General features: G+C 42.3%; 1 protein-coding gene across 1 annotated transcript; it reads right to left on the reverse strand.

Annotated features, from left to right (window-relative positions):
• Positions 1-1,577: 1,577 nt before the first annotated feature.
• crybg1a (crystallin beta-gamma domain containing 1a) lies at positions 1,578-25,188 on the reverse strand. Its single transcript, XM_079529105.1, has 19 exons — positions 22,829-25,188; positions 21,949-21,987; positions 21,491-21,609; positions 19,966-20,143; positions 19,338-19,477; positions 18,776-18,902; positions 18,576-18,611; positions 16,454-16,623; positions 14,677-14,803; positions 13,628-13,773; positions 11,256-11,391; positions 9,774-9,803; positions 9,188-9,300; positions 8,859-8,991; positions 7,374-7,513; positions 6,857-6,971; positions 6,084-6,242; positions 5,147-5,312; positions 1,578-2,480 (listed from the first exon to the last, which is right to left on the reverse strand). The coding sequence occupies exons 1-19, from the start codon at positions 25,166-25,168 to the stop codon at positions 2,392-2,394; spliced, it is 4,503 nt and encodes a 1,500-aa protein (XP_079385231.1). The 5' UTR covers positions 25,169-25,188; the 3' UTR covers positions 1,578-2,391.
• Between the last annotated feature and the right edge of the window lie 385 nt (positions 25,189-25,573).

Consider the following 25,573-nt stretch of genomic DNA (forward strand, 5'->3'; position numbering starts at 1 on the left):
ACATACTGTAACTTTTTACTTTGAAATGTTTTGTAGTTTCTGAGTTATTTAACTTAAACGCTCAATGCATTCTCAATTGCAATAGCACAAACTTCGGCATGCTACTAGTCCTACATACTTACACATAGAAACCCCATTCAAACCTATTTAGGTTAATCTTATGGTGGACATAAGATTTTGCCTGAAAAGGAATCTTTGAAATGTTTCATAGTTTTAGAAATATAGTGTTTTAAAATTTGAGAAATGTATAATGGGGTCAATGTCAGATTTTGGCACAAAAATCCCTTTCACCTAGAAACTCCATTCACACGTTTTATAATTCAGCTTACTGTGGACACACATGCTGGAACCTTTTACTTTGAAATTTGAAGTTTTGTTGAGTTATTTTACTTAAACGTCCAATGCATTCTCAATGGCAATAGCAAAACTTTGGCATGCTACTACTTACACCTAGAAATCCCATTCAAACTAGGTTCATCTTACGGTGGACATGTTTGCCTGAAAATTAATCTTTGAAATGTTTCATAGTTTTAGAAAAATAGTGCTTTGTGTACATTTGTGTGCCATTTTTCATGATTTCGGAGGATTTGAAAAAGAGGTGAAAATCACGGAAAAGCAGCAGGCTATTAGTGTACTTGCCATCCCAGAGCCCCATTGTGAACCCGGACATGTTGAGTACACCAAGGTTTTATGTTAGAAATGTTGATTATGGGTCCCCAGCATTCAGAAACTGCCAAATGATAACTTGCATATGTCGAGCACGGAGCAATTTTCACAATTGGCATAATATGTGACCATACCATTAACAACATATAGAAGGCAAAATATTCAAAATGTCATCATGTAGCATGTGACCTGTCAAACTAGGGGCATTGGGCTAAAATAACCACTACTTAAAACTAAAACCCTTCTAAAACGTTGGAGCTATGTTCTGAGATGCTCAAAATGTTCAGATTAGAATACTCATACTCATTTTCCATTGACAGCCCATACATCCAAACCGCCTCACCTCCTCACCTATCCCGTAACCCCGGAGGGTCGTTGGGGCACAACAGACGATCTTTTGACCAGCTCTCTCCATCCCTCTGTCCTCGGCAGCTCTCATTGCCTCGCTGAGTTTCAAGTGTCCATTCTCCACTGTTATACATCCAAACGGACGTCATATTTACCGGTAATTGTTACGTCAAACTCACCAACATTGCAGCTGTACAAAAAGCTTGAATTACCCTCTTTCTATCTGCAAAGTGTTTGTTTCATAAAAATGCAACAGACATGTTATGTTTATGAGCTACTTTATGTCAAGAAATTCCTTGCGGCAAGTTCAAGTCCCAGTCCTTTTATAGTTATTTGCTGGAGTACTACTAAAATACAAAAGAACCCTTCAACAGTACTAAGAGACATCTGCTCAACATTGAATTACTGTCCATGATACTGGCATGATACTGACCATGCTTTTATTTTAAAAAGTAAAAAAATAAAATAAAATAAATAAGAAAAATAAATATAGATGAAAAAATAGACATATATTGTAATTTCTGTCAAATAATGTCACATACACCCTTTGTGCTTCAAGCCCTTGAAGTCAAGAAAGAATACTTTGTTTGGTTTTCATGTGCTTCTCCAGAAACAAAAGGTGAATCTTTATTATCAAATCTAGCAACAGCAGTCTCTTCAGCATGTACATATTTACAGTCACATTTAGACACAATAGTGAACATCAGTATTGCATTGAAATGGATCTTTACTGATGATGCTTCCATGCAACCTAAAGCCGTTAAATTGTAAAAACCTACAGGTTAATTAATAAGGTATCAAAACTTTACAAAGGGCAAAGAAAAGTATTCTTAAATGAAACTCTTAAGGCATGTGGAACAACAATAATGAAGAAGTCAAACAACAGTCAGAAAAGATGAGGAAGGCTGAATGCAGCATTAGCACAGGGCTGAGTTTTCAGTGAACCAATACAGAAAGTGGGATTGAGTCTCTTTGGTATGCTGTGCCAGAACTATAAGGAATCAATCAATTAAACAATCAAATGAACTACGAGAATATTTTCAGAACAACATAATACACTCATTGATAGAAATACAAATACCTACATAATATCTATTGTTCTGTACAAGAGTACCACTATGTTTCACATCAGACAGGTTTCAACAAGACAATCATATAAAGCTATAATATCACCAAAGTCCAACTGGGGCTGATTTGTGATGCAAAAACTGGGTCCCACGATAGAGCTGCATCACAGAGCTACAGTGGGTCCCACAATGGAGCTGCATCACAGAGCTACAGTGCGTCCCACAATGGAGCTGCATCACAGAGCTACAGTGAGTCCCATGGGCAGAGCTGCAGCAGACGGCTCTTAAGAACATGGCAGAGCTGGCATTATTATAGAATCTGCAATGTCCACCTTTGGCTCAGCTTTCTCTCATCAAATGTGTTGAGGATCACCTGGTGCTTGTCATACTGCTGACCCCCTGTGAAACAAGAACAAAGACTACATTAATTACAAATCTAACAAATAAAACATACAATTACACCCCACAAGACACTCAGAAGTAACAATTTTTGGGCATGTCATTATAGTGGACAGAAAAGGTTTAAAACCATTTCAAAACAATATATGTTTTTAAATTCACATTTTCAAAAGTATAATTTCAACATCTACAATCAAAACACCACGAATGAAATGACACATTCCGATCTTGTATATTGACTATTTTCACTATTAGTTGTATGACAAAGTATATAGAGTTTAAGTGGTTATAATTTGGTCCCCACTCCAATTTTGTCACTGTGTATATTTGCACATACGGGAAATTTGTCCTCTGCATTTTATCCATCCTAGGAAGGAGCAGTGAGCAGCCAGTGGTTAAAGGTCTTGCTCAGGGACACTTCGACACATTGCTGAGGGCTGGAATCGAACCTGGGACCTTTGGCTTCCAAGGCGGGCTCTCCCCGGTTAATCTAGGGTTGTGTCTCAAAACGGCACTAATTAGCAAGAATCAGACATTTTCTAGGCTGTCCCAATTCCCAACACCAGGAAGTTTTAGCTCTCTAAAGAATTCCCAGAATGCACCATCAAAAAACATACACCATGCATATTAAATACACTTAGTTTTAGTCATAATATGCCTCAGATTTATATAACACTATTCTTAAAGGAGCATTCAGTGATTTGAGTGATTTGGAAAACCACCCAGTCCGCCCCGGTAACAAAATGTGCACATGCACGCTCTACAGTGGGGGGAAGTGCAACAGGCCAACAGCATGTGCACCAAGGCCCGCCCCCACTCGATCATGATTGGAGGGAGGCCCCTCTCATCCTGATTGGATGAAGGCTTTGCCACCCGCCACCAAAACTGAAACTAGGGTTTTTTTTTACCCCAGGGGCTCACTGGGAACAGGGAGGAACTCCTTATATGGTCAGCACACTCTATAGTAGGGAGGATTATCCAGAAAAAAAGAAAAAATAAGTGATATTTAGATTAAGTCAAATCACTGAATATACCTTTAAATACACTTTAGACATAGTTTTAGTCATAATATGCCTGAGATTTATATAACACTATTCTTAAGTTCTCAAAGTCGCTTTACATAAAGGGAGGATAAAAAAGAAGAAGAAGAAGAAGAAAACTACTAAAACAAACAAATAAAATAGTACAAGAGTAAAAACAGAAAGACAAGAGTTGAGAACATTCTCAACTCAATCTCAACTGGGAAAAGCAATCTTGGTGGGTTCTGAGGGCAGTATTGAAGGAAAGGAGAGAGGGGGTGCATCTGATATGGCTGGAGGGTGCATTCCAGAGGGAGGGGGCAGCCACAGAGAAAGCCCTGTCGCCCCAGGTTCGGAGCTTGGTCCTGGGGACCCCCGGGGCGCCGGCGTCACTGGACCTGAGGGAACGGGATGGATAGGATGATGGATGGATAGATAAGCATCAGGAACTATCCTGCCGAGTGTCAATTATCTAATGTAATCCTGGGCGCTACACTTCCTCTGCCAACCTGGGGAGAGCAACAGCTCACCTCATGTTTCCTTCTATGCATGAGAAGTCAAAGCTGCCTCATTTCACCAGACAGGGGAGTTTCTCCAGTTGGATGTAGCGTGTGGAAGGAACACGTTATTCCAAGCAGTTCCTTTCTCCTCCATCAGGCACCCCGGCTGGCCAGGGGGAGCCAGTTTAGAGACCAGGATTACTGCATGCTTTTTTTGTGAGGGTACCTACCCTGTGATGTGTTGTTGACGTTAGATCATTACTACCATACAAGCAGCCATGAACTAGGCAGGCGCTGCCCTGGAATCCTGTTGTACATCACTGTCCCTTCAGTGAAATTCAGCTTTGAGATAACCGAGATATCTTTTAGTGCCATACAACTGCTCCTCACCAACACGCCAGGAGATGGCGACATTGGGTTATGATTGAAACTATTACTTGTAATAAAGAGACTGATGCCAGCACTCTGTCCCTCAGACTAGGCAACAAGGCAAACAGAGCGCGTTTTGGCTCTAGCGTTATAGCTTTGCATCAGCTAAGCCCATTAGCTGATCCTGGGCGTGCAGTGCACCCGGCAAATTTGTCTTATCGTTCATGTTTGACTGTAGTTGTGTGCTCGTATTATTTTTACTAAGTCTAAAAGTCATGCTCCAACTTAACGTATATATGCACTGATTGCTGATACCATATTAACCACTTATGCCCTATCTACTTTGTTCACAGTATTGTGAAGCGCTGTGAGCTTGTAGATCAGAGATTTTAAAAGTTTGTTCTTTTACCTGTCTGAGGAGCAGCACACACACACACGTGTGTGTGTGTGTGTGTGTGTGTGTGTGTGTGTGTGTGTGTGTGTGTGTGCGTGCGTGCGTGCGTGCGTGCATGACTGTGTGTGTGTGTGTACGAAAGGGAGGGTAATAAATAAATAAATAAATAGCGCGTGACTGCGAGTTTAGGAACCCATATGCAAAATCGAAATTAAATTATTTGTATGGGTACCCCAGTATACCCACCATTTGTTATCCGGTTCCTACTTGGAACCGAATTTCGCCACCCATCCCTAATGACACCTCACACATTGTGTTTAATAAACAAAAGCGAGCATACAGTACAGTACAGTACAGCTTGATAATCCAGTGACGATACCCGACCTTTGATCTCCAGCACCAGCTCAGGTTTGATGTGGCAGCTAACCAGGCCGTCCGCCGTGATGTTCCACAGCTGGCTGTCCTTGCTTCCACGCTCTGGGGAGACCTGCAGCCGGCTGCCGGCCATCACCACGTTGCTGGTGGTCTCCAGACAACAGTCCTCTACCAGCTGACACACACACACACACACCACACACCACACACCACACACACACACACACACACACACACACACACACACACACACACACACACACACACACACACACACACACACACACATTAATAACTCATTGAGACCTTGAGACCTGAGTCTTCTAAATCATGACAGTTTTCTGGACTATGTTTCTACAGTATGTTTCCTGTCATTGGTCAATTAAGCAATATTAAACGAGAGGGTGTTCTTTATTGTCATTAATGCACGCCTGCATTGCTGCAGGAACTCATTTGTTCCGAAATGCAGAGCAGAAGTGCATTAATGACGATAAAGAACACTAATATTGCAATTATACAACAAGTTACCCCTAAAACTAAGATATTCGCTAAAAATCATATTTTTCATAGCCACTACGACCACAAATGTCCCAAGAAACTAGCTAGCCTAGCCACCGCATCTGCTGCGCTATGGGAGAACAGAGCAGGTTGATTCCTTTGTTTTGATTAGGTGGTCCAATATTGTAAGGTTTAAGCACGGCTAGAAAGCTGTTTCAACCAATCAGATTGCTTCCTCGAAAATGACCTGTTGTATAACCCATTTTGGGCGGGAACCCCTTTTGGTGTTTCAAGCATTCTGTTATACTTTAGCTATTGAAAAATAGCTGCTATTTTTGAAAAATCGCACAAATGCGGCACAAATCTTTGAATAGGTATATATTCTTTCAGAGCGAACGTTTTTTTTATTTCGACGTCAGGCCTAAATGGAATAATGTACAGTACGCACCTTGCAGGACAGCAGCCCAGCCTGGTAGAGCCAGACATGCTCCTGTCCCCCGGTCTCCTCCATGGCCTGTACTCTCATCAGTTTGATGTCGTCCAGGGTCCCTGTCAGGGTCATCACACGGCCTGTCTCCTGGCTCCGTAGGCACACGTACGTCGGTTTCTGTTGGAATGGGGAATCACACACGCACGCACGCACACACACAGATTGATTTTCATTTGGTCCATCACCTGTATGTACTATTTTATAGGTCATATACGTTTTAGTATAGTGCATGCCTACTGTAGTGTACATGCAGTATACAAAACATAAGGACAAACACAAGAGCTACAGATCAGAGCAGGTCGTATTCATCCCAATTTCAGCATCTGAAGGAGAATGTAATATGGTTTCGCTCCTTTAGCATTGCACCTACTGTATAATGACAATAGTCATTCAAACATAAATCTAAAATGATCTGGTGATCTGTGAAGGGAGTATTTAATGGAATTATAAAATATTTGTGCGAATATAACAAATTATCAAAATATGTAATTTTCTGATACTATTAATTAACAGTTTGGCTTTGACTTTGAGAAATAAAAACATATTGTCCCCATCCTATCATTCGAAAATATAATCACCAAAATAAAGAAAATATTCTTTTTGTTGACAGAATCCACCGTGGATTCTTTTTTTGGTCGCCAAAATCCACTGTGGATTATTATTATTATTTTGGACAAAAACCACCATGGAAGGAACATGATCACTCAGAACAATTTTATATCACTCCGTACCTGAACTAATGGTCGTAGGGATCCAATCCGGTGCCAGCTGCTACAATCACGAACCTCGCTGGGCTGGAGCAGGATCTGGTGACCACGGTAGTTAGAGCCCTCGTACAATACCCACCTGCAGAGACCACCAATAGTGTGTTCAATAAAAACATGTGTGAGAGTCTAAGAGATAACAGATAAGAGAAAAGCACTAAGCACGCTGCTTTAGACAACAGTGCGCTGTTCCTTTTCTGCCGCTGGGTTCCCAGTAACATAACTGCACCTGAAATGGTCATCTCTATTGCTGCCAGACAAACTGACCTGACTGGGCACTGAAGGAATTTTCATGCATCCATGTTGAACATTTTGTTACCTTATATTATAAGGATATTGTTTTTCACTGGCAATCCATTGGGGGAAATACAGTACTCTCAAAATAATTTAATAGTAAACTTTCTGCTATCACACATCCATCATAATGTGTCTGCCTTTACTAAGAAAACAAAGTAAATGAAAACATTTTAAACTTGTGACGCACATTCCTCTGGCCACCACTATGGAGCGTATGCGTCCGTCCAGGCCGGCCTGCTGTAGGTTGATGGTTCCGTCTGTCAGGTCCACCTTCCTGCCCCTGCAGCCAGGCTTACTGAACAACGTGATGGAGGGCAGGGAGAACTCCTGCGGTGACATGAAAGGAAGGAGAGAAATAAGCAAGGAAACAAGGCAATCATAGATTTGTATTGCAACATTTAATATGATATTATCAATGATTATGCCTAATGACTCTCTCTCTCTCTCTCTCTGCTATTAGGGATGGGCATTTGGACCGTCATATCAATACATACATACAGTCCAATGTACTGTATGTGGACCGTTTTCTTCTCTTCAAATGTTTTTTTCTTTTTTTTTTTTACTTCATTAGGTATTGTAAAAGATTGTATGAGGAACAATTAGAGATGATATTTAAAGGACCTATAACATAAAATTCAACTTTTTCAATTTCTTTTGTGTTTTTGGGGCTCCCATATGTGTTTTCTATCCCCACAAATAACCAATTTAGAACAATCAGGCTTTCATATCATATACGTAGGTGCTTTAATGGAAATTGCTCTCAGGAACAGCTCAACTGATTTTGTCCTCATCGTCATGTCATCAATGTCACCCTACTTTGTATAATTCCTCCAATTCTTCAGTTCCAAATTTGCATTTCCACTTGTTTACAATGTCCACAATTGTTGATTTTCCAAGCTGGCATGGAATGGAAACAAGCCTGGTTTTATCTATCATCAGTATAATGACTCAAATATTAAATAATCTGCATATCAGCACCCCCACCACCTCAGGACATTGTGGTACTGCAGCTAAAACTGCTTTCAAAGTCCAGAAAGAAATGACAAGGACTGGTTATATCAGAGTGGTGAGTGAGGCTCAAACCATTAGAAATAACTTTGAGGGACATAGACAATATGATATTAAAAATTAAAAGCCGTTTTAAAATGCATGTTATTTGCGCTTTAAGTGATTTATTCCATTAATAATATTATGAATGTTATTCTGTCAATATGTTTATCTAATTTAAAGCAACTTAATTTGGGTTATTTAGTCTGTTAGTGACACACATCCCATCCCCATCTGTCATATTATCTCCATCTTCAAGCTCTTCCTCTCTCCGATAAGCCTATTCAGAGCCAAGACTTGTGGTGAAACAATTTATACTTTGTCGGCGAAGGCGTCGCTCGTCGGAAACAACCGCTCTACAAGCTCTCAACACTCTGCAGCCGCGAGCCCGCGACACGCTGTGAACTTGTAGCTCTACTATTTTCGGCACGTGACACTGACCGTCATACTGTACCTCGGAGCGTATCAATCAATCATTAGAACATAATATTGCAGAGAAGATAATTGGTGTGGGGGACTTTGCCATGCTTTTAACCTTGTAGCACTCTGAGATTTGTGAGAATGTAAAGTGCTTTATAAATTAAATGCATTATTATTTATTATTAAGTCCCAAGTGAGTACTTACGTGTCCGATAGTGTGTATGGATCGCATGGAAGTGTCGGGAGACGGGAAGCCCATAGCCTCTGTGTCCGAGTACTCTCCCTCCTCCAGCACGTACACGCGTCCTGTGAACTGGGCTTCATCATACACCACCCAGCTGCCACAGACACACAAGGCATAGAGAGAAGACACACAGTTTGGATTTGACACTGATAATCTTTTACTAATGTTGCGTTCACACGAGACATATGCAAAGATGCAAAGATCACAGCATTTGTCGTTTTGTATATCTGTTGCTCACACGGTCATTGACGTCATTAAAAGTGTGCAAGTTGTTATCAAGTCGTGCTTACCTGCCAGCCAGAACCCTGCAGGACCTAGGCTCAAAGTCCTCGTCCAGAGCTGCCACACTGTCCTCCAGAACCACCAGCTGTCCCTGGCAGCCTGGCTCAGAAAACAGCTGCACCTACAGCATAACACACACCAAAACATGAGGAAACAGCACCTACAGCACAAAACACACCGAAACATCCTTAGGCCTCACTCAGACCTTTAAAACATTGATGCATGCTTGTTGTATGAATGTTGTGAGTGTCATGGCCGCCCCAATGCATTTCCAATGGAAGTCACATGGTTTGTAGTCCACATTTTGGACTACAAGCTGTTGTATGGCTTTCGGCTGTGTTTCGACTGTGCCCCTCCCCCTCATACAACACAAATGTTGTGTCAAACCATGTGACTCCCATTGGAAATGCATTGGGGCAAGCTGTGTCACACCCTTTGTATACAACAAGCATACAGCAATCTGTTGCGACCGTGTGAGTGAGGCCTTAGTGAATCAGGCAACAGACGACAGACCTGCAGCGATACACTACAATACTTCCGTAGTCGTTGTTGTCGGGCAGAAACTTATTTTTTTTAAATTAATGCCTTACTCACCTTGAATTTGATCGAGCCAGTCATGGCGTCCTGTAAAATGCACAGTAAGAGCTATTATTACCAGCCTTGCACTGTAAATGTTACACTAAATCAGCAACCCAGATGTTACATACAATGTAAAAACGTCTTGAAAGTCTTAAATGATTCATGACAGACTTAAACTCTTCCTTGTCGTGTTGAAGCTTTTCTGCCAGTCGTAAACATCCTTCCTACATGTCTTGAACTCTTCTGAGCAGAGTTGGATCATTTCTATCGGTCTTTATCTCTTCCAACAGTTTGGGACCTCACAAGAATATTTGTGATTTAACTAACTGAGAATGCCTAACTAAGCACATTTACTCAAGTACTGTACTTTACTTATACTCCACTACAATTATTTTAAAACTTAGTTACTGTTACTTTGTTCAGTTTGATTATTATTCCAAAACATACATTAACCACTTCAGCCCTATATACATACATTTCAGCCTTTGAAAATAGCTCACAATGCATTGTGAGCTTGTAGATCTGCTATATTCAAAAGATTTTTATACATTTGAAATCTTGTAAAATGGGACCTTCGGCGTAATGAGTACTTTATACTTTTGGTACTTTAAGTGCATTTTGATACCAATACTTGTACTATTCTGGTGTACTTTTACTTGTAACGAAGTATTTCTACATTGCAGTATTAATACTTTTACTTAAGTAAAACATTTGAGTATTTTTTTCCACCACTGCTTACATCAGTGGTTTTTCAAACTTTTTCATGTCCAATTGACACCAATTAGCCTGCAGACCCCCTGCAGACCTCAACAATTAGCCTGTGGACCCCCATTTGAAAAGATATGCCAGAGACTCCTATAAGACAGGGGTTCTCAACGCTTTTGGCTGGGGACCCCCGGAAATGCTTTGGCCATGTCTCGGCACCCCCGCCCCGCCCCCCTCCCCACCCCTAATACAAGCTGACTGCAAAAATAACCTTAATAATAGAGAAAAGAAATACTGAAACCAGATATAATCATTAAGGAAAGTGTATGCAGTGTACTCTGTGTACTACTATTTTTTTTTTTTTTTTAATAATTTGGGGACCCCCAAAACTAATTTGGCGACCCCCCTAGGGGTCACGACCCACGGGTTGAGAACCCCTGCCATAAGAGAAGATTTTTACGGCTCTAGCAGAGATTCTCAACCAGTTTAATTTCAAGGATCCCCAGTTTGACATGCATATTAGTCTACAGACCCCCATTTAATGGCATTTCTATCTCTGGCACCCCAATATATATATATATATATATATCGTAAATCAATTGTTATCAATGTTAATGTAACTCTGAGAGTGTACAAATGGAACCAAATGGACCCGTTAAGAGTCCATTTGGTTCCATTTGTACACTCTCAGAGTTACAGACCCATAAGGGTCCATTTGGTTCCTAACTATCATTTAGCTGGGGACCCCCTGGAACTCCCTCAAGGACCCCACTTTGGGAGCCACTGGCTTACATGGAAGACGGGCTGCATGGAGGACATCTTGGGGTTCTTGGCGGTGAGTGCTCCCCAGTCTTCAGGGCTCGCGTACAGGCCTTTCTCTAGAACGTACAGCTCTCCGTTGAATCCGCCGTTCTCAAACAACACCCACCTGCCGTCAACACACAAACCACATCCTTACACACTGACTGCGCAAAGTACAAGTCGAGACAAATAATGCACATTAATGCTGACGTCTGCTGACAATATTATGCAGTGAGTCAAATCAGTCAATATACTGTGGATATGAATTTGTGCCCAAGACGTCCACAGACATCCTAGGAATTAATAGCGAAAATAGCCCATCTACAAGCTCACAATTTATACATAATATAATAATATGTAATAATAAATAATATTAATATTAGTTTCTAGTTTTCTACACAAAAATCGATTATCTATTATTCATGATCACTTGTTGCACCCCTAACTTTGAGTAAATCTAGGGAATACAAGAGATGATACATGAGTTTTCCAATCTGACCAAATCACTGACTCTAAATCTGTCTCATCTTTAACCAGACAGGAAGTCTGTGCCTCTACAAGGCATTAAATGATTTAGCAGGCCAGCCAGAGTATAAATTACACAAGGTTCCACAAAGAAGAGATACAGGTTAACCAAATGCAATGTTTTACAAGAGTTCATATTGTTGTGTAATGTACTGTTGTAATGTAGTGTTGTTGAATAATGTATAATGTCAGTTGACATAGTGACAATTAAGTATTTTCAAAAATAATTGTATATAGTCGTTTAGGAACTGCACGCCTCAACAGCATACATGACAGTACTAGTTATCTTCTGTCTTTTTCTTTCTTTTGTTGAGGTTATACAAGTCCCAACTAGTTTGAGAGCTCAACAAGACACATACCTCGAGGCTACCATATCCTTTTAGCCCAAATGTGACCGGGTCTGGCAAATAGGGCCTCATCTCGACCAGAGTATTTTTTCAGTTTTTTACAGATTATTAAAGTACAGCATGTAAGCTTTCATATGATGTATCATTCAATTAAATTGGAAAATATTTGAAGGAGATATGACCATTTTAAAATGATTGTGCCGTTTTACCCAAAGCTGACACCTAGAGCTGGCTAGCCTACTTTGACTTATAAATGTATACATTTAATTTGCCCAAATCAATAATCTGTTGGAATGAAAACTTTCTTCAACATTCAAGCTGTGTTAATATGAAAAAAAAACGGGGAAAAAAAATCAAGTTTATTTTAGATTTTCTGCCTTTTCATTATAGGCGAGATGAGGACCATTTTGCTAGACCTGGTCACAAATGTATGACTGTGCCTCATGCTGTTTGCATTTCTGTTTAATAAAGTATTCAATCAATCAAACCTTCTATTAGGCTGCTAGTTACATACACCATTGTTAACATTAAGCTCTCCAAACTGGATATGCTGCTACGAAAAGTGACATGTCAAGCCCTAGAAGTACTATGAACAGAGGAAGTGAATCAAGGGCACGTGAGTGTGTCGGAGGTGCAAACAAAAGGTGCTTCTTTTTGTGGGTTGGTAGTTTGAAAACCAAATGGCTGACCAAATGGCTGCACCAAACGGTGCTTGTTGCAGGTCTCTGCACTACAATATGCTGTATGTATAATTGTATATTATAATGTTTGACATTAGATAAAACTTCTTCTTTCTGGACCACACAACCAAATGCATATATGTGGGGGTCCTTAACACAAACGAAACCATTTGAGAACGAGTGCTGTAACTCATTGTGAAACCTGTCGTAAACCTGTAGCATCGAAGTATTAATGCTCAGTTTTGGGTCCTCTGGGCCTCGATGTGTGTGGTGTGTGTGTGTGTGTGTGTGTGTGTGTGTGTGTGTGTGTGTGTGTGTGTGTGTGTGTGTGTGTGTGTGTGTAGGGGGGGGGGGGGGTTGGGGGGCTGGTAAGGAGTCCAGAGAAACACCCACAAAACACCCAGCGCACAATGGAGCAGATCAGAGACACACTTTGTTTTCCTGCTTCCTTTTTCATGCCTGGCAGCTACAGCCCCATTTATACTACTTTGTACAACGGTGTTGCACACCAAAAACAGCCGATTTAAATAAGCTCACAATTTTACTTTGGGATCCCCAATTAATTTAGTTTTATATAGCATCAGAAATCAGTTGAACCACTTTAACCGTATAGACATGGACTATTTGTTACATGCTGTTACATGTGTGGGCAGTTCAAATAGGGCCTAAAACGTACATACACAACGCACAGCACAAATCCTGTGCTGGGGTCCCTGGCACACAATATTGTCAGATGGGGGTCCACGTCCAAATACATCAATTTGGGGGTCCCTGACATGAAAAATGTTTGAGAAGCACCAACGTAACTTACACTCCTGCTAGGACGTTGACAGACTGGGCCCTGGCGTGGAAGCTGGTGTCGTCCATGTTGGGAACGGGTCCCATGAAGTCCAATTTCAGACTTCTCTCCCCAAAGTCCCTCTCACTGAACAGTTTGACATGAGGCGACCGGAAACCCTACAGGATAAGAGCAGAAAGTGATTCAAGATGCCAGTTTTAAAGACCAATCGAGACCATCAGACGTTTGAAATAACCTTTTAAACCTTTTTCTTTCTTTTTTTGACAGACTGCATCTAATTTAAGACTTGTTCCTGGTCAGCAGATGCCCAAGAATGGATCAGATTTGGATTTAGGGTTGTTAATAAAAAAATCACACCCGTGTGAACTGAGTGGTGCAAATCCCCCCCCCCCCCCCCCCTCTGTCTCAATGTCTCTCTCTCTCTCTCTCTCATTAGCAGGCAGCACTATCTCTCTCTCTCCGTTTCTGGCACAACAGCGCCACTTTTGGTACTCATTGGTACTGGTCACACACAAACGGACATTGCTGTTCGTTGGAGTGGTTGCACCACTCAAAAAACATGCATTGGGATCACCTTTTTATCATTGCTGTTGGCCATAAACATCTTATCTCAATATTTTTACTTTTTGTGTTTTTGCGTAAATTAACGCCCTACTTGATCACACTACAGCGTCACACGAAAGCATCAACAGTAGCCGATCTACAAGTGTGAAATGCGGCGCAAAGCGAAGAGTTTTGTTTTAGATCTTGTAGATCTGCTACTTTTGCTATTTGTGAGTTTGAATCCTGAAAAGTAACAGCAGATCAGGAACACTCGGTTCATCCCCTCCATCCAGGGGGTCCTCAGCAAAAATCTGTTTAGCCACTTTAGCCTTATATACAATTTGAAAAAGAAAAGAAAACAAATCTAGAAAAATAATTGACAATTTTGCGATTGTTTTTGAAACATTTTAACAACACAAAGCTTGTATTTTGCCACTGTCACAAAATATTTTCAGATGGGGGTCTGTCTGTTGGTGTCTAAATACAGTTGACAAAAGGCATTTTTAGATCATGCTTACAGCGAGTACAGGCCGCAGGGACATGAACCCGTCCGCGTCCCCTCCCCAGTCGCTGCAGTCTGCGTACTCCCCTTCCTCCAGGACGTACTGGCGCCCCTCAAACTCCGCCTCGTCGTAGCCCACCCAGCTGGAGGAATGGAACACATCAAGATGGAGATAAAAGAACACGTTATTGGACATGCAATTTAACATAAAATGGAAATCATCTTGTTAATTAATTATGACTAGATCATACATGTGGCAGTGGACAGGAGAACAGCCTTGGAGGAAAATTCCTTTCACTCAAAGTCTGTTTATGGTGATAAACAGATGATGATGGTGATCCTGCTACTAGCTGGTCACTTGTTTTTAATGAATACAATTTAATTTTGTCCAATCTGTACGGTAGAGTATGTTAATACAACATATAGTTAGGGGGGTGTATGTTGTCTCCCTGCTCTTCTATTGAGACAATTAAATTGTGTCAAAGGACTTATCTCACCTATAGACACAGGATCTCACACAGATTTTGACCTGATGGTCAAGATTCAATTCATCCCCTGAGCAAGCAGGCAGGCTCTATTAGCTCATTGATAAAAAATTGATGCGCAGGACACCAGGTTCAAATCGGGGGTAGAAATGGAAAGTTCCATTTAAAGTGACATGTTTACTCCCTTATGTTAGGACGGGGGTAAGTGCCTGTGGTTTCCGAGGCTAGGACGGGGGCTATTGGTCATGTACCTGCACCATCCTTGTGGCACATATCTCTTAGACCAGGGGTTCTCAACCCCTCGGGGGGTCGCCAAATTATTTTACTTTCCTTAATGATTTGATCTGGTTTCAGTATTCATTTATGATATATTTTCTCTATTTGCAGTCAGTTTGTATTGGGGGTGGGGAAGGGGGGCGCCTGGGGGGGTCGCGAGACATGGCCAAAGCATTTCCGGGGGTCCCCAGCCAAAAACATTGAGAACCTCTGTCTTAGACCAGTGGCTCTCAACCTTTTCAGGACGAGACCCCCCAAAATAATCCTATTTGAACTGGAGACCCCCCCACCCTGACAAGCATTTGGAATGTAGGAGTTGAGGCTTTACATTTTCGTTTCCACAGATAAATATTGTGAAAATAGCCGATCTACAAGCTCACAACACCTCGCACTGTGGCACTCATGGGATATTTTATTTAAAAGAAGGACTGTGTATGTTGTGCCAAGTGTATAGTTTGTCGTTTTGTGATTGTTATGTTTGTTTATGTACTGGGAGCGATTTAATATTTCTGATAATGCTGTGTGTGTTGTGTGTTTTATTTTTGTATTCTGCAAGTGTTAATCAGTTAGGGGTGGGCAACTTTGACGATGGAGAGGGCCACTATATTTCCACACTCACTCCAGAGGGCCATATATTAGTCGTAGCAAAAATAGCCGATCTACAAGCTCAAAACGCGTCGCGCTGCAACGCGTTTTCAGCTTGTAGATCGGCTATTTTTGCTATATTCGAATTGAAATCTTGCATTCTTTTTTGCTATTTTTGAATTGGAATCCTGAAAATTAACATTTTTATGTAATTTCAAATGCCTTTAATTATACGAGTGTTGAAGCATTGAGCTACTAATTTAGACTGAAGTAATTAAAGCGGGTCATGTTTGCATGTTGTGGAATTGTAAACAGCTGAAACCAATATTATATCAGTATTCTGACAATAACCTGAGGGCCGCATTAAATGAAGGTGGGGGCCGCATGTGGCCCCCGGGCCGCCAGTTGCCCACCACTGAGTTAGCTAGTGAAAGATGAGATACTCACAGCCCACCGAGGATCTTCAGAGAGCCCACGGTAGAAAGTGTTCTCCTGTTCTCAGCATTTCCTTCTGTTGGCCCGTCGTCTTCTTCCCCTTCACTTCCTGCGAAGTCGTACACGTCACTGCCCACCTCCATGCACTCTCCTTGGAAGCCCGGCTTCTCAAAGAGTAAGGCCTGAGGAAATGAGCAAAAACAAAATGAGCTGTCTGGAAATGGACCTTGCATTGACACGTTGTGAAATCAACTGATTTGGATGCTATATTTAACTAAATTTGACCTGAGATCAGATTCTAAAAATGTCTTCTAAATCCTGACAGTTTTCTGAAAAAGCTATGTTTCTAAGTCAGTCGTTCTTTGATTTTTCAAAAATAGCAGACCTACAAGCTCGTAGCGCGGCACTCGGTGCCGCGCTATGAGCTTGTAGATCTGCTATTTTCATAATGCTAACACCAAAAGGGGTTCCCGCCCAAAATGGGTTAACTCAATTTGTTGGGGTCCCCCTCAAGGACCGTGGTCCCCAGGCCCCACTTTGAGAACCACTCGTGTACAATATTGTGACAATCAAGTATGTGTGTTATTGTGTGCACGTATTTGAGTGTCTGTGTGTGTGTGTGTGTGTGTGTAATGTGCATTTCCTATGCTTGTCCCAGCATGAGGAATACCGGCCATTCCCCAGATTCCCCAGTGCCCATGGCCATGTGCAGTACAGTGCCCGTGGACATGTACATCTACAGAAAGTCAGGGTTCAAAATACCACGCAAGGAAATCTACGGGGAGTTTAGCTTCCCTGAAACTAGAGACATGAGCGCTCTAGGAAGCCTCACTTGAGAAATGTAGGGGCAGCTCTGAAATATAATAGTACATTAATATTAGCGCTTAATTTTTTCCTGGATATACTAACCGATGAACTTGGCCTCAAGGTCAGCCTGGGAAAGGCCCACGGACAAATTATATAGGCCCTAAAACGGGTGGCCTGGTTCGGCCTGGACTGGTCCGGTTGAGTTGTCCCAGATTTCCCAGTGGTCAGCACGTCCCTATATAATAGGTCAATAGTACGGTGATAGTAAAGCACTTGTGTTTATTTTGTATACTAATTTCTGTTAATCGCTCTCCATTGACAAACTAAACAAATGGCAACACACAGTGGACAAGCTAGGTTTGAACTACTTTGTGAAACAGAGCAGACCTAGATTGCGTCATTCCCATGACAATGCCATGGGAACGCCAAAAGTTATTCACAAACAATGTTGTCTATTGGATATATCCATGCATGATGCAACCTTAAAGTTGCTATAAGCAATAATATGTCAACATTTTAATGACCTTTTAATAAAAATAAAAAAAAAAAGGTATTCAGACAGCCAGCAATGGGTAGAACGATCCCAAAAAAATGTAGTCTCTGTGACACATCTAGGGGCCACAATCTGTATTCAAAGATTTTCCTAGAAGCTTTGTCATTGGTCGATTTGCCTGTCTGCTTCCTGATTGGTTAGTCATTGCGACCGGGTTTTTTTCGACCTATGACAAAGCTTCTAGAAACATGTTTGAATGCAGATTGCGGCCCCTAGATGTGTCACAGAGACTAAATCTGTTTTGGGAGTGTTCTACTCATTGCTGGCTGTCTGAATACCAATGAAATTAAAAATGAAAAGGTCATTAAAATGTTGACATATTATTGCTTATAGCAGCTTTAATGTACGTTACACACCGCACATTGTCTTTAGAGTGAATGGCTTCAGGTGTTTAAGACAGTGTGCATGATTGTTCATAAAATCTATTAAAATGTCATAGGATGCAACAACCTACCAATGCCTGGTGTGTTTAGCACAGTAAAGGAAACCAGACTGGCTGCTGATTTATCAGACAAGCAGAGACAGCGGCCAGTGATGCTCCGTGCCAGCTTGGTTGGCAGGGCCTACAGTATGTGGTTCCCACACCAGCCCAGTATGCTGGCAATAACACGCTGTGATGTTTCACAACACCCTGAGGACCACAGCTAAACTGTCAACACATTTAATCGATGCGGGTAGAGGCCCCAGCATATTCAGACAAGTAGAAGTAAAAGTGTGCGGTATGGGAGAGTGTTTTCATGTATTGGTGTCATGAATGATCCTTTTAAAACATACCTTCACTTCTTTGGGACGTTCCACCCTTATTGCACCCTGTTAAGAACAGAGAGTTGTGTTAGACAATTAAAAACCATTCTTTCCTTCCATGATAAAGTGTAGAAATTAATGCAAATATCAACCCTTTTTCAAACACAGATTTAACCAGGCTGAAAGTGGTTCAAGTCTGTAACATTTGGGTAAAAGTTACATTAAAATACCATTCTCAGAGGTCTGAGGGAGCCAAGGAATGGCTGAGGGAAGCCCCAGGACTCTGGACAGGGGTACTCCCCCCTCTCCAACACCGCTACAACACCTGCAAACCCTGGGTCACTGTACACCAGCCAGCTGGAGAGAGAGAGAGAGAGAGAGAGAGGGAGAGAGAGAGAGAGAGAGAAAGAGAGAGAGAGAGAATTCATTTTCAAAACTTTCAAAAACACACAATTGTTTGTGTGTCATATAAACAATTTAATCCATTTAAGACCTGAGGCCGATTCTACAAAACTACTAAATCAGTAGTTCTAAAAAGTGCAAACGTAGCAGATCTACAAGCTCAAAGGCGGTTTGAGCTTGTTGATTTGCTTCTTTTGATACTTTTGTGTGACGCTATAGTATGATCAGGTTGTAGGGCATTAATTCACAACAAGTTAGAATATGGAGATAAGCGGTTTCTGTCCGACACCAACGATATGCACTAATATACTGTAGCTAAAATCTAAAACGACACAGGTGCTTTCCCCACTTTTAAAAGGGTTAAGATGAAGTGGTTGCGTCAAGACTTACACGCCAGCGCGGACTTTGATGGAGCCGGTGGTCTGTGGCATGGCGTAGGATCCGATCTCGATGGTGTCGTCACAGTACGTCGACAACCTGCCCATCCCATTCACCTCGGCGAACAGGTCAATCTGTGGCGCGCTGTAGTCCTGTCACATCCAACATACGATAGCACCGTGAAGAGTCATAATCAAACAATTGTCTGACATTCCACAGAGACATCAAACAGCTCACCATAGTGATTCTATAATAATTCTTGTATAATGCAGTGGTTCCCAAACCAGGGGTCCACAAATTATTTTGGGGGGTCCCCAGGTCATTAGCTTAATGTGCAACATTGTTTTCTCACTCAACGGTAAAAAACAACAACATACAGTATAAGTGTGTACCCACCTGCACATTTCTAAAGTTACAATTGGCTTGTTCGGCTTGTAGTTGTATCTGTGCAGCCGAGTCAAACTAAATGTAATGCCTACAGTTCCATTCAAGTGCTTGTCAGGTGGGGGTCCCCAGTTCAAATATGATTATTTTGGGGGTCCCCAGTTCAAATATGGATTATTTTGGGAACCATTTCTGTAATGTATGATAAACGATGCATTATTATGATGACAGAGGACACATTTTGTCTGTAACTTACCCTAACCGCCAAGCGAATAGACCCAATGACCATAGGTGCCGTCGAGATGGCCTGACCCATCTGGTCTATTGTGGTGGGGGTTCCCTCTTCTGCCCACACGTTGACTATGTGATCCATAGGACCCTCCTCGAGAGCAATGGTACGTCCCTGGAACCCAGGCTTTTCATACAGGAGCCAGCTATTGAAAAGAGAGAGAGAGAGAATGACGTCATGTATTTTATGTCATTAGTTATTTGAAGTAGAATGATATGGATCATGGTATATTATGATAGCAAACATGCATAGCAAAGCCAGGGCGAGTCTGGTCTAGGACAGCAAACACAGATACGCCACAGCAAGTACTATAATGTACACCTTGGAATAGTGTTGACACTTGCTTTGGCAATGTACCCAGCAAGCCAAATGACATCATGATAAGGTTATGATGACGTCCTCCAGTGACTCCGGTGACGTTCAGCACTAGCCCAGATCACAGCCCATATGGGGATGATTTTTACGTAATTTCCAGGACGTCTTCACCAGTTTAAATAATATAGCTTATTCTGGGCTGACTAGTTATGATATGTCTTAACACATTGAGAGCCCACGCAATACTGCCCAAAATCACTTTCACCTAGAAAATCCATTCACATTTTTTATAATTCAGCTGACTGTGGAGACACATGCTGGAACTTTTTACTTTGAAATGTTTTATAGTTTCTGAGTTATTTAATTTAAACGCCAAATGCATTCTCAATGGCGAAAACACAAACTTTGGCACCACGTGTTAAAAAAAAAGGAAAAAAAAGTGTTTTGATTTTTCTGATTTTTTTTGGAAGACGTCCACAGACGTCTTGGGCTATGCACGTGCGGTAATACCCAGGACGTCCACAGACGTTTTGGGCACAAAATGTGTTAAGTTGATCTGGCCTCGATCGGACTCTCTCTGATTCATCCAGGGTCGTCCGTCTTAATGGGCAGAATTTATGTTGGTTGAAATCAGGTGTTATTCTGGGCCAGATTTGACTAGTCTTGGTTTGACCTGATCTGGCCATAATCGAGACGTCACTAATTCGTCCAGGTCTTGACTGTGCTTGCTGGGTAAACGTATGTTTTCTCATGCCAATAAAGCTCCTTTGAATTGAAATAGAATTTGAATACATGGGGTCATTTTAATGCCAACCCATCTATTAAAGTTAACGTAAAAATCCCATCGACAGCCTAATTCATATGGTTTTGTTTCTCATTGTACCATTCAGTCCTTTTTCCTCTTTACTAAAAAAATAAATAATGCAAATATCTACTCCCATATGTAAAATATTTAACTCAATTTGTATGTATTTTACATGAAACTTGTATGACAGTCAAAGCACTAAGCAGACATCCATAGTAAATTTGTGTGAAATGTTGTAACTTATATTAACTGTATATGACCGTAAATCCACATACAAAACCCATAGTAATTATGTGTGCTGTCAAACTTATATGAGTTGGGCTGCTGGAAATGGGATAATATCAACAGATAAACTTTAGTAGTGTGTCCCACCATCCTCTGACGACCCTGGCTGAGATGACCGGGGACAGCGTCATCGTGGTGGCGTCCTCCACATCGCGGTGGATCTCGTGGGCGTCCCCGCCGAAGCGGGCAAACTGGTTTATGACGATCTGGAAGTAGATGTTTCAGCATGACATCAAGCAAGCAGTTTTACATCAACACATGTATAATAACGTCTCTGTCGGGTGCAAGCCTCATTATGTCCAAATTTCAAAACTGTTTACTTTCCAGGATTCAAAAATAGCAAAAGTAGCAGATCTACAAGCTCAAAATGTACCACTTCACGTATCATTTTGAGCTTGTGGATGTGCTTATGATGCTTTTGTGTGACGCTGTGGTATGATCAAGTAGGGTGTTATTTTACAAAAAAAACCCACAAAAGGTTAGAATATGGAGCGATAGGACTAGGAGGTTTCTGCCCTTAAAGGTGGTATAATATCATACTGTACCTTTCCAGGCCTCTTGTGGAATCCTCTCGTTTCACGCGTCTGTGGGGAAACCAGAAACATTTTGAATATTGTTAAATTGATAAAGGTCTACTCTCCCCAACGTCCAGACACCCAGGCAACAGCTGGTGACCACCTGTGGGGTGGGAAAGCAGCACAGTGCATCTCCCCCGCACCAAGGAGCCACACCAGCTGCTGAGCCACCTCCACTAGCCAGGTTGGGGGGGGGGGGGTTACTCTGGGGAGGTGTGACAACTGTGTGTGTGTGTGTGTGTGTGTGTGTGTGTGTGTGTGTTAGGTTTTTGGTTTTGCTTGGAGTGAGGGGGGATATGCACTGTATGTGGCTACTTGGAAATAAACAACTTTGAACTCAAAACCTTGTCTGTTGTCTGTAAATATTGGCATGTGGATGGCTGCATCTGGTCATGAGTGCTGCTGACACACAGGGTGTGAGATCCTGTTGGCAACGTCTATTAAGCTTACAGTATAGCACAGACTTACCTTACCTGCCCCTGCTTGCATCAAGTTAGTTCCGATCGTATGAATGTGGCAACAACGGCAGAAAACAATATTAAGCACATCTCCATGGAGATGACGAGAGGATATCAGCACTTTGAACAGGACGACTATGACTGTTGTTTGCCCAGTGCCTTGTGGGTCCAACCTCATTCTGCTCTATGCATCAATCATTCTTTTGTGAGCGCTGCAGTGAATGAATAAGAGAGGGGCCCGTGCTGACAGGTGAGCACAATGTGCTCGCTCTCATTTCTAAACCCTTTTCTCTTGAACATAAGTAACCACACAGGGGTCTGTCTGCACAATGTCACTAGATTCTGCAACAACATAAAACATATAAACAAGAAAAGGGAATTAAAATCCTTACCTTCGTTTTAGAGTTGAATCGTGCCTTTTGAGAGGCCGCCTGGACAGAGCTTTTGAGCGGGGGAAGTCCTGCGGGGCCCTTTATCCCTTCAACTTTAGGAGGTGCTGTATTCAGGTCGGCGTCCATCGCTGCACTCCTATCTGTCTTCCCTTGACTGCGAGAGGTCTGAGTGGAACTGTTGTCCTTCTTGAGGTACTTCTCTAAATGATCGGGCAGCTTTATCTCTGAGAATGAGGGTAGAGGAGGAGCCGCAGCAGGGGAGGGACTCACTGCTGTCAGTGCTGTGTCACCAGCTGCTGCTGCGGCTTTTCCCACACCCACATGTGGGCCCAGGCCACTGCCTTCTGTTCCCGCCTCACCTGTCACCATGCCAGTCAGAGGTGAGAGAACTATTCCCTGGTTCTCGGGGGAGGGGAGGTCCTGTCCCTGGCTGGGTGGAGGTGTGGTTTTTGAGCCGGGGGGAGTTTCCTCCTTGGACTTCCTGGAGGACCTGGGGGAGCTCATCAGGCTGGACAGGATGGACATTCGTTCTAATCGCGACTTGGGCTTAGCAGGCTCCTCTACGTGTTTCTGCTCCTTTTCCTTTCCTGCTGCCTCGTGTCCGACCGAGTTGTTTCCCTTCACCTCATCAAAAAACTGCGTTTTGTCTTTGGTTGTAGAGAAGATGGATTTGGAAAGGATACTTTCCTCTAAGTGTTTGACTATGCCATTTCCTTCCCTGTCGGCGGCCTGTTGCTTTATCATCATCCCGGGCGAAGTGGGTCTCCCACCTTTGTTCCTTTTCCTTAAACCAAAATTGAATTCCGCTAGGTCGAACGCCTTCTCAAAATGGTCCTCCTTGATGGCAGGCATGGCAAAATGCGGAGACGGGGCCTTCTTGTGACTGTGCTTCTTTGGAGGTTGGCAGAAAGGCATGCCGCGCTCTTTGATGCTCCTGATGAAATCACCATTGTCATCTGCCTCTAGACTTTCATCCACACTCGTCGTGACATTTGGTCTTCTTTTGCTCTCCTTCTTCTGATCGCGCCTTGGACGTTGTTCGATGTCTAGCCAGCTGGACGGAGACTTCTGCTCAAGCTTAATATTTGGGGGTGGAGATGGAAATGTCAGGGTATTAGGAGTTGTCCTTGAAGGCTTCGGTGGCTGGTTAAAGACCAGCCTGTTTTTGTCTTGGCATGTGGTGTCTGTCAATGTCTGTGCCTCTTTGGGGCCGCTTTGCTGAACAATGGCCTCCTCTTTGGTTCTCTCCACCGTCTGAGCTCCAGTGTTCAAGGCTTTTGGTTTTTGCGTTGCGTCCGTTTTGTATTTTGAAAATACATCAGATGCATTTTTCTGTTTTGCACCTTTGTCCTTTAACTTGTCATCATTGGCGGAAACTGCTTTTTGTCCCCCTTTAGTGTCATATATTGCTGACATATTCTGCTGATCCTCCATTTTTATCTTGTAGTACTCATATATTGTAGTGACTGTGCTTTCAGTGACAACACAGTCAGATTTTCTACCTGTCGACTTTGGAGCAGTTGTGCCGAGTGTCTCTTGTGGTTGCTCTGTGTTCTGCATTGAGTCTTTGGTCCCTGTTGGTGTATCAGTGTGTTTCTCTGACTTTGTCACCTTCTCAACCTGACCGGTCATGAGTTTGGGCTCGAGATCCTGTTTGGTAATAAGTTGAGACTCTGTTTTCTGTATTGATGTCTCATCCACCAAACTATTTTTTGCTAAACTGTGTGCTACAGCCTCGTCGTTAGTGCTATCCCCCTTGTGAGCTCCAGTGTTCTTGGCGTTTGCTTTTTGCATTGGGTCTGTTTTGTATTTTGAAACCACATCGGATGCATTTTGCTGTTTTGCAACTTTGTCCTTTAACTCCTCATCATTGGTGAAAACTGCTTTTGGTGCCTGTTCTGTATCCGTCTTTGACATCTGTATCCGCTGCTGATCCTCTGTCTTTCTCTTGTTATTTTCCCTCTCTGCATCATCTTCAGTGGTTTTAATTGTAGTCACTGCGCTTTCAGAGACAACACTTGAATTGTCTATCTTTTTTGTCACCTTTTCACCTTGATCTGTCATATTATGTTTGGATTCGAGGTCCTGTTTGATAATAAGTTGAGACTCCGTTTTCTCCATTGATGCGTCATTCACCAAACACTTTGTTGATGACCTATTCGCCTCCTCTTGGGTGCCCTCCCCCTTCTGAGCTTCAGTGATTATGGCTGTTGGTTCTTGTGTTGAGTCCAATTGGACAAACTTGCCCTCTGTTAACACTGCGTTGTTCTCCTGTGTTGTGCCTCTGCCATTCATTTCCTCCTCTTTTAATATTGGTTTTGGCTTCTGTCTAGTGTCCATCTTCTGTTCCTCTGTCTGTGGATCATTACATTCCTGTTTTGTATCAATCATAGTAATTGAATGTTCTGCAGGTTCAGTCTTGATCTCCTCCTCTGAAGTTGCTCTGTGGATTTTTTCTGGTTCTTGTTCTGACTCACTCTTTTGGCACTTGGCCTCGGTTGCATCCACTTTGAATTTCGAATCAGATGAATCTTTCTGTTTTGCACCTTTGTCTTTTACCTCCTCAGCATTAGTGGAAGATGCTTTTTGTTCCTGTTCAGTATCTGTCTTTGACATCTTCATCATCACCTGCTGAGCCTCTGTGTTTTTCTTGTTACATTCACTCTCTGCATCTTTTTTGGTGGTGTTGGTCACCTTTGAATCGGTTGTGTCGAGTCTCTCTTTTGGTTGTTCTGTGCTGTGCAT

This window comes from Electrona antarctica, assembly GCF_951216825.1.
Source record: "Electrona antarctica genome assembly, chromosome: 18".
NCBI classification, from domain to species: Eukaryota; Metazoa; Chordata; class Actinopteri; order Myctophiformes; family Myctophidae; genus Electrona; species Electrona antarctica.

Coding starts and splice junctions, on each gene's coding strand:
- crybg1a (XM_079529105.1), bottom strand. CDS start 25,168: ATGGACACTAGACAGAAGCCAAAACCAATATTAAAAGAGGAGGAAATG. Junction 20,144..21,490: donor GCCAGGGTCGTCAGAGGATG/GTGGGACACACT, acceptor TCTTTTCAATAG/CTGGCTCCTGTATGAAAAGC. Junction 16,624..18,575: donor AACGTCCCAAAGAAGTGAAG/GTATGTTTTAAA, acceptor TCATTTCCTCAG/GCCTTACTCTTTGAGAAGCC.